Raw genomic sequence first — 10698 nt, forward strand, 5'->3', positions numbered from 1 at the left:
TAATAATAATAATAATAATAATAATAATAATAATAATAATAATAATAATAGAAATGGAAAAACTTTCAAAATACAAAGACCTGGAAATAGAGATAACTCGAATGTGGAATCTAAAAACAGAAACAATTCCTATCATAGTAGGTGCCTTAGGTATAATAAAAAAATATTCAGACAAATACATAACAAAAATACCAGGACTTACAAATATATATAACATACAGAAAATTGCACTACTGGGTACTGCACACATTCTACGCAAAACACTTTCAATACAGTAAACATAAGAGCACCATAGCAAACCACAGCACATACCCAAGGCGCACAGAGCTGCGCTCAGTAGTGAAGTGAAAGCACGTTATAAAAATAAAACTACTGAACAATAATAATAATAATAATAGTTTCAAATTCTTCCACAAGTGCAGCCATTTTGGGGAGGGGATGAGTCGATTACATCGATCCAAGTGTTTAACTGGTATTTAATTCATCAACTACAAAAGGATGAAATCAAAGTCGATCTCCGCGGAATTTCAATTCAGATTGTAACAACGGACGGAATACTGCTAAGCATTTCGCTCGGTGACCTAACCATTCTGCCAGCTCACCGCTTTTGTATAATAATAACAACGACAACAACAACAACAACAACAACAACAATAATAATAATAATAATAATAATAATAATACTAAATCTAATCGCGCAGACAAAATAATGAAGAATTTAGAGAAAAAAACACCTGCGTACTGATAGACATTGCAGTCCTTCTGAGCAAAATATTCCAAAAAGAAGCGGGAAAATTGTCAAAGTACAGAGAATGGGAAATTGAAGTATTCAATTGTAGGGCATGAAGGTGAAAACAATACCAGTTATAACTGGCGCATTAGGCGTGGTATAAAAAAAAACATATGAGCAAAAACTCAGAAGCTATACTTGGATTCTCAACACAACACAGTATCCAAAACAATAGCCCACATCCTACGCAAGACACTATCAATTCGATAATACAACCTAAACAAAAACAATCCGCAAACACAAGACACACTCAATACAGCAATAATCCGATACCATAAACTCCTACCAGCAAGTCGAATAACCAACACATTATACACTCAATACACAATGCAAGCAGTAATGCAACAAAAGACTGCACCGCACTTCAAAAGAAAAAAATAATGATGCAATACAATACCGGGGAGAATTTTCACGCTCCCAACAACAGAAAAGAACACACAATGCTGCACACACCCACCCCAGCAGGTACAGCAGGTGATGCAGCAGAAATTTTCCTAAAACTACCAAATGTGGATCAACAGCAACAACAATGATAATGATAATGATAATAATAATAATAATAATAATAATAATAATAATAGTAATAATAATAATAATAATAATAATAATAATATTTTTTTATTATACCTAAGGCACCTACTATGATAGGAATTGTTTCTGTTTTTAGATTCCACATTCGAGTTATCTCTATTTCCAGGTCTTTGTATTTTGAAAGTTTTTCCATTTCTTTTAGAGACAACGTTTCTCTAAAAGAAATGGAAAAACTTTCAAAATACAAAGACCTGGAAATAGAGATAACTCGAATGTGGAATCTAAAAACAGAAACAATTCCTATCATAGTAGGTGCCTTAGGTATAATAAAAAAATATTCAGACAAATACATAACAAAAACACCAGGACTTACAAATATATATAACATACAGAAAATTGCACTACTGGGTACTGCACACATTCTACGCAAAACACTTTCAATACAGTAAACATAAGAGCACCACAGCAAACCACAGCACATACCCAAGGCGCACAGAGCTGCGCTCGGTAGTGAAGTGAAAGTTCGTTATAAAAATAAAACTACTGAATAATAATAATAATAATAATAATAATAATAATAATAATAATAATAATAATAATAATAATAATAATAATAATAATAGACAAGACGAAGAGCGCGATGTGATTACAATAGATATTTTATTCGTTGAACGATATTGCGACAGCAAGCCTGTCTTTGTAGAGTTCAAAATGAAAAGTGATAAAAATTCAAAATTATAGAAATTCAAATCTAAAATATGAACTGTGAAAAGAGTGTCTGTCATTCCAGTAGTTGTAGGAGTACTTGGAGCACTAACAACCAAGTTCGAGAAATGTATTTTAAAAAATCGGAATTGACATGAGAGCAGAGCAAGCCCAAAACACTGCTCTGCTGAGGACAGCATATTTTGGGATTGGTTCTTGGATGTTCAATGTCTCCAACGATAATTAACAACCAAATATCAAAGATTATAATGTGCGGAAAGATACCGTGTGCGACTGCTGACAGCAGGCTACTCTCCGCTCTCACAAAATCTACCAGAGCAAACAGGATCGAGCGCTCTGGGAAGTAAAACAACAACAACAATAATAATAATTATAATAATAATTATTATAATAATAATAATAATAATAGTAATAATAATGATAATAATAATGATAATAATGTCCCAGTTATAAGCTACAGCTACAACATGTCCCAGTTATAAGCTACAGCTACAACATGTCCCAGTTATAAGCTACAGCTACAACATCCTTAACTGAACACTAAACGAACTATGTAAAATAGACAGGAAAACAAGAAGAATAATGACAGGATATAGGATGCACCACCCAAAATCTGACATAGAAAGGCTATATATACAAGGCACAGAAGGTAGCAGGGGTCTTATACAGCTAGAAAACTATTATAAAATAACCACCATAGGACTGCAAAAATGCCTACTCCAGAAGCAAGGGAAACTAATACAAATAGCCACAAAACACGAGCAAAACAAAAAACTGTTTTCAGTATTTAAGGAAGCTGACAAATACAAACAAGAAATCAATCTACCTAACAAATACGAAGAAGAAGAAGAAGAAGAAGAAACAACAAAAGCTATAAAACAAATGAAATCCAAACTAAAACTAGAACAGCAACGGACCATGATAAAACGATGGCAAGAAAAGCCCCTACATGGTAAATACTGGGCTAAACTAAATGCGAAAGAAATAGACAGAGAAAAATCCCAGCAATGGCTGAGAAGCTCAGGACTCAAAGCAGAGACTGAAGGATTTTTAATTGCTGCACAAGACCAAAGCCTCCCCACCAGAAATTACCAAAAACACATAATGAAAAGAAATATAACAAGTAACTGTAGAATATGTGGAGATCGACAAGAAACAATAAATCATATTATCTCTGGCTGCCCAGTCCTGGCTAAGAAGGAATATATTCACAGACACGACAGAGCTGGGACCTATATACACTGGAAGCTATGCCAGCATTATGGAATAGCAACAGAAAAAAGATGGTATAAACACACGCCAGAAAAGGTCACAGAAAACGAGAAAGCAACCATACTCTGGGATATGCCAATACACACAGATAGAGAAATTAAGGCAAATAGACCAGATATAGTTGTCAAAGATCATGAAGAAAAAAATGCTTTCTAATTGATGTATCAATACCAGCAGATGACAACGTTTCTCTAAAAGAAATGGAAAAACTTTCAAAATACAAAGACCTGGAAATAGAGATAACTCGAATGTGGAATCTAAAAACAGAAACAATTCCTATCATAGTAGGTGCCTTAGGTATAATAAAAAAATATTCAGACAAATACATAACAAAAACACCAGGACTTACAAATATATATAACATACAGAAAATTGCACTACTGGGTACTGCACACATTCTACGCAAAACACTTTCAATACAGTAAACATAAGAGCACCACAGCAAACCACAGCACATACCCAAGGCGCACAGAGCTGCGCTCGGTAGTGAAGTGAAAGCACGTTATAAAAATAAAACTACTGAATAATAATAATAGTAATTTATTTGTTGTCTTCATACTGCCACTAACAAGCGTTTTAAGAAAGATACGTGTGGGTTACATGCTAGACAGGGTGAAAATAAACAACCTGTGGTTTATAGATGACCTAAAGCCATTCGCTAAGACAGAATGAAATTGAGAGTTTTACGGCAACTGTTCAGATGATTAGCAAAGATATGGAATTTGGGATCGAGAAATGTGGTGTAATGATTCTCAAAAGGGAGAACATCAGTAAAAGCCATGGGATCAAGCTGGAAAGGGGTGAAACTATAAAGAAGTCGAAGAGGAAGGATATAAGTACTTAGGTATCATTGAAAGAGATAAATGAATGAACACAAGACAAAAGAAATGTACAGAAAAGCGTATTTGAAGAGAACTCGGCTTGTTCTCCAATCGAAGCTAAATGGCTGCTATAAGATTAGAGTAATTAACAAGTAGGCAGTTGTTTTGATGAGATATGGAGCAGGAATAGTATCTTGGAAGAAGCACGAATTACATGATAACATGTAAATTAATGACAAGGATCTACACCCCAAGTGTGATGTGTTAAGATTGTATGTAAAGAGGAAAGAAGGAAGACGGAGATTGGTATGTTGTGAAGGTCGTGTAAGGAAAGAGGAGAATAACCTGGCTTGGTATGTCAAGGAGAGTAAAGAAGAAATGATTGAAGCAGTGAAAATGCAGGGAACCTTAAAAGTCAACGAAGCCGTAGATCCAACACAGTTTAAGAAAGACCAGGGAGAACAGATGAAGAAAATGCAATCAGTTCTTGAAGAATAAAGATAAAATTGATTGGAATAGAACCTGGCAATGACTGCAGAAAGGAGACTTAAAAGGGCCCACTGAGGCATAAGTGTGAAGCGCTCAAGAACAAACTCTCAGAACAAACTACTCCAAATATCACATTGATAAAAGCATTGACGCGCTGCAGTGTAAGATGTGCTCTGAGAAGGGAGAAAGTATAAGCCATATTGTTAGTGAGTGCTGTAAGCTCGCACAGCGCGAATACAAAAGGAGACGCGAATACAAAAAGGCGGACGAATAGATAGAATTTCGCATTTATTTGTTTGAAATAATCCGATGCAATTTTTGACTTGGACGAGTCTACACACATGCACATGTGCCCATTATATTTAATTTTAAAATTTGAAGAATTAAAAACTGTAACTTTAAAATTTGGAGAATTAAAAATTGTAAGCTAGCAATCAAAAGATCAACAATTTCTATGTTAATTCCAGCAGACTTTAAACAGATGGTGGATGAGGACAAAATTATTGATAATTCAAATGATTTCTTCTAAATCACTGAGGAGAATTTTTTTTTTTTCTGCTTAGATTTGTCTGGATCATCTCTTAGCGAAGAAGAAACAATGGAAGTAGAATCTTCTGGCATCAGTATTTAAAAAATTAACCGGTAATAATTAACGCAGCCTATTCTTTTGCACAAACCAAAAGTAGTGCAATATTTTATCAGAAAGTTAGTCAACACCTCAGCGTCACCAGTTGTTCTCCCAAATTTTGTGAGCTCACGTCAGATGAAATTTTTTTTCCAGCTTTTCTTCTTTCAGTTTTATTCTGCCTTCTCCATTGTTGCATAGATTCAACCTCTTTCCTACAAGCCACCGTCGAGTTGATAAGAGACAGTGTGCTCTTCTCCGCTTCTCAATCAAGTTATTTGTGTCTTCTTCGTTCACCTTCAACTACAGGTTCTGTCTTAACCATTTCAAAGTCCATTGAAGAGACATCAAGGCAAAACAAAAAAACTCTCCAAGTAGAGGTCAAATACTTAAAAAAAGCACCATGATTTCATTATTAAAAGTAGGATATCTACAATGGTGAAATGGCAACACCAGAAGAGTTTTAATGTCAAATGCCAAGCGAAATAACTTATATACAAGTTTTGAATAAATATTTTGTATATACTTTTTTTCAAAACTTGTTATCATTTGTGGATCAGTGGATTGTAATAGGGAAAAGGCAGGAAATGGGTTTTGATAAAAGCAAGTTACGCCAAAATTTGGTTCATGAAGTTAGGAGAATTTGGTCCAAGAGGTTAGCGTGTCGTTGAGGATGTTTTTGGATATTCTGAGGATCTTTTAATAATGCTTCAGGAACGGTTTCAACTGCAAATTTCTTGAAGCATTAGCGCAAGGTCTTCCAAGGCAATTCTTTTTTAAAAAATAGTTAGTGTCATTGTAAATGAAAACCTGGTCAAAACAGAAATTGCACCCCATCACTTAGTATATTTCTGCAGTGACTTCGTCTGATTTACCAACTGCGTCATATCTCACGGCGCTCTCAATGCACGAGCGATTTTTATATCATTTGAAAGAAGCTTTTGCTGGCTTTCATATCTGCAAGTTTAACTTCGCTAACAGTACAGGTTCTAGGAACATATTTCTCAAGCTACTTGGAAAACTACCCGGCATTGTCATTATTCATTGACTCACAAGCAAATTGTTTTCCGTTTTGTTGAGCCGTGCTAGTAAAATATAAAATATTTTTTTCCCAAATACGGAGACACATACATACAATTACTCACAAGGAAACACATGCATGAATTTAAGGAATTTTTGTAAAAGATTATTCAGAGCTAGTCTTCTTTTACTTTATTTCAGATCTAATATCCGGTGAAAGCTGCTTCAACAATGTGCCGAATGAACCAACTACTTTTGGATCACTAACCAACGAAATAAATTCCTTGGTACCGAAGCTTATAAAAAAGGAAATAAATGAAGATTACTACTTTGAACAAATCTGTCCGTACGTAGAGAAAACTTATTTCATTCGCTGGATTATCATTTAGTGATGATTAGCAGACAGGATCGATTGTCACCATAATTTAGGTTCATCCCTTATCGTCATGCATTCAAATCACACCAGGTTTTACTTTAATCTCTCCTTTAGGTACAATATATATACATATGTATGTTATCCACCACACACGAGCGCGCGCATATATATATATATATATATATATATATATATATATATATATATATATAATCCAAGAAGGTTAGGGGTTGTGAATCCAACCCACTAAGGGATAATATCTATCCAATATACTACCGGAAGGATACCCAATTATTATTACACTAGTGTTTTTACCAAGTGCAATAAATGGGTGCGGGTAAAAGGATATTTTACTCTTAATTTATATAGCAATAAGAAAATAAATAAAAGAAAAGAATAAAAGAAATACACTTGTACGGACACATAGATCATCCAACCCTCCTGTACAAAAGGTGTAACATGTTGCTGGTCAAAACAATATTAAAATATTAAATTCAACTTACGATGAAAGTAAACAAACAAAGTTTGTTTTAGAAGCGTTGAGATGGATTGAAAGATGCAGGAATAATTTTTTTTTATTCTCAAACCCGTGATGATGCTAATAAATAGCATGATCAGGATAAATTATCCAGACATTGCAGAAAAATACGTTACCAGCCAGTCTCATGGCTGGCTGGCTGGTAACGTATTTTGATAGCAGCAGCCAATAACCACATAGTGTGTGCCGCGAGACACTAGAATATATTCTGGCTTTTCTTAACATGAAACCAATGGTAACCTTGATTCATATATATACCAACCATATTCGACACTTCCAAAGTTTGTTTGTAAAATGCTGTGGCATTCGGAAGCTATAAATTAGCATTAAAATTGAGAGCTACTGTCGTCAGGGGCTGTTTCGTGTACGGGTAAGCGCACTCAGCCGGTATCTGAGTGCGGTTTCGATTCCCGTAGAAGTCAGCTGGCAATTTTCTTTTACTGTTTTATAGGTGAGGTAAATACACAATCTATCTCTGCTGTCCTCACTGCGTTCCAAATTTACTTTCTTGTCTGCAAAACACGAATCACATTCAACGGTTCCAAAGTTTGTTTATCGTACACACACACATATATATATAAGAGTGGAGGCGCAATAGCCCAGTGGTTAGGGCAGCGGACTCGCGGTCATAGGATTGCGGTTTCGATTCCCAGACCGGGCATTGTGAGTGTTTATTGAGCGAAAACACCTAAAGCTCCACAAGGCTCCGGCAGGGTATGGTGGTGAACCCTGCTGTACTCTTTCACCACAACTTTCTCTCACTCTTTCTTCCTGTTTCTGTTTTATCTGTATTTTAAAGGGCCAGCCTTGTCACACTGTGTCACGCTGAATATCCCCGAGAACTACGTTAAGGGTACACGTGTCTGAGGAGTGCTCAACCACTTGCACGTTAATTTCACGAGCAGGCTGTTCCGTTGATTGGATCAGCTGGAACCCTCGACGTCGTAAGCGACGGAATGCTAACAACAATATATATAAGGATGGATTATGAGGCAGACATGCTTTTCCCAACAAATCTTCCTTACTGGAGTGACCAATTTCAACTGAAATATTGAAAGAAGGTCACTGTTTCATTTTGCTGTGTTCCATTCATTACAATAAACCCTCACAAATACCAAACGTACATTATAATTTGATAATTCTATTATAAATTTCTAATTTTATTCTAAACATGAAATATTTTATTTTTCTTACCTTTGCATCAAGCTTATTGTATTAAGATTACATGCTTTTATTGTTTTGTGTCTTTTCTTGTTTAGAAAAAATCAATGAAAATTGAGAATGTCATCAAATTTTTTTATGTACAGATTATTGAAAAAAGGAATGGACCAAACAATTGCCGGCATGAAATGTCCAGAAAAAACTGAGAAGGTATTGAGTGATTATTTCAGTGCTATTATGTCTGACGAGTGTCAACGAGTGAACTTAAGTGTACAAACCGTTTCAAATGTTTACTTCATTTCATTATTAATTCTTATCACTCTTTTCCTTATTGGTTAAAAACTATATTATATAACAACATTTATCTTCATCATGAGTTGCCTTATTATAATTAAAATAACAGTCTTTTACTGAGGTCGATTTAATCAACATTCCCACAAACTTAAAGCATTGTGCTAATCAAATTTAATAAGAATTTATAGCAGGAGGATGGTGGATTGGCGGGCAGAAATAGTACAGAAAGCGATTTCGTCACATACCACTATGTTCCGAGTTCAAATCCTAACACTCTAGTTTATTTTGCTTTTTTATATTTGGAGATCGATATAAGAGAATCGGTTTAAGTGAGCGAAGAAAAGAATTGCGATTCATGTTAATATAATAAATATCATCAAAATATTGTTTTGTTATTGTTTTTACTGTTTGGTTTTAAAGCATGTATTCCATGTAAATTGCCTTTGTAGGTCTGAAAGAAGCAACTGCGTTCATAACCACGAAGTACTAGAAAAAATAGATGTATCTATAGCTTTTGTAAGTCTAGAAGAGTCACTATGCCCTTAACCTACGTTGGTCTGCAAGAAGATACTGGATTCACCGCTTCCCTAGATCAGTAGGAAGTGTCCATAGTTTTCAGACATCTCGAAGAAGTGGCTGTCACTATGACTTTTATGCATGCGAAAGAATCTCTGACCATGACCTTTGTCATTGAGTGAAAAAAGAACCTGAGACAGAGTGGGTCGAGGTATCAGGGAGCATTATAGTAGCAGTACATTCAACGATGTGAGAAATCAGAGTTTCTGTAGGTCAGAGCTTATGATATGTTGGTGAAGGACTCAATTAAGTGTCTGCTGGCACAATCGTTACTGCGCCGGAAAAAATGTTGAGCAGTATTTCTTCTGACTTTACATTTTAACATCAAATGCTGCCAGATCGATTTTGCCAGTCGTCCCCACGCGATTGATAAAATACTAGCCGAGCACTGGGAGCACTGGGATCGATGTAATCAACTCACCCCATTCTCCAAAAATGCTGGCTTTGCGCCAAAATTTGATACTATTATTTGGAAATGTGTGTGGCGACGAGCTAGCACAATCCATTGCACGCCTGATGAAATGCTTAGTGGAAGTTCTTCCGGCTTTACTTTCTGAGTTCCAAGGTCGACTTTGCCTTTCGTTTTTTCTGAATCGATAAATTAAGTACCATTTGAGCACTGCGGTCGGAGTAATCGACATGCCCTTCTTATAAATGCCAGTAGCCGAAATAATTATTTTGGAAGGTGTCATCATCGTCGCTGTGGTTATCGGCATTATCAAGAAGATACAGACAATGATAATGATGGTGAAGAAGAAGAAGAAGAAGAAGAAGAAGAAGAAGAAGAAGAAGAAGAAGAAGAAGAAGAAGAAGAAAACACGGTCAAACGAACGAGACACCTAAGTTAACATCTGTTAGAAGCTGAAATATTCACTAAACATGAAGAAAAAGGCAGATAAATTTGTGATGTAGAAGAATAAAACTATTGCAGGAGATAGAGCTGAATCTAAAATTGGAATTGTTTCTGTGTATTTGAGAAAGTGTTCTATTAATAGACAAAGGGCTTTCAATTCAGGACACAAGCTCCATAGACAGGTGGATTTGTTAGAGCATTAACATGCCAGACATGGTCAAATTTTTTGTTGACTTCACATGTAATACTGTTTGTACCAAATTTCTAAGGAGCGAGGACCACTGTTGAATGGCATATGAGAGAAGTTCACCATTATATCTGGTTTTAGGAAAACTGTGCTGGTTGGCACGGAATCAGAGTGAGGAAATAGATACAAAGAACCTGTGAAAGTGGTTCTTAGTGACATTTTTTCCTCAACATCATTGCTGAAAAGTAAGAGCCCTAAGTTAGTAATCTCTTAGATCACAGTGGTTACTTTTCTGGTGAATGGGATTAGGGTTAGGGTTAGGAAATATGTTTCCAAAGATCAGAATAGATTCCCGTGGAGACAGAGAAAGAAAAGGGACAATTCTACCTCTGTATCTCCTCCTTATCTAAGAAGGACATAGAGGAAAGAATTCAAAAGA

The 10698-nt window shown here is 35.5% G+C and overlaps 1 protein-coding gene across 1 annotated transcript in view; it reads left to right on the forward strand.

Moving 5' to 3' along the window:
* The window catches only part of LOC106869698 (uncharacterized), a 28434-nt gene extending 19407 nt beyond the window's left edge, over positions 1 to 9027 (forward strand). The window contains exons 4-5 of the mRNA XM_014915539.3: positions 6476 to 6620; positions 8496 to 9027. Coding sequence (XP_014771025.1) covers positions 6476 to 6620; positions 8496 to 8688 — 338 coding nt within the window. The 3' untranslated portion in view covers positions 8689 to 9027. The remainder of the gene's footprint in view (positions 1 to 6475; positions 6621 to 8495) is intronic.
* The last annotated feature ends 1671 nt before the right edge of the window (positions 9028 to 10698 follow it).

The sequence above is a fragment of the Octopus bimaculoides genome, chromosome 13, assembly GCF_046866305.1.
Source record: "Octopus bimaculoides isolate indiv1 chromosome 13, ASM4686630v1, whole genome shotgun sequence".
Classification (NCBI taxonomy): Eukaryota; Metazoa; Mollusca; class Cephalopoda; order Octopoda; family Octopodidae; genus Octopus; species Octopus bimaculoides.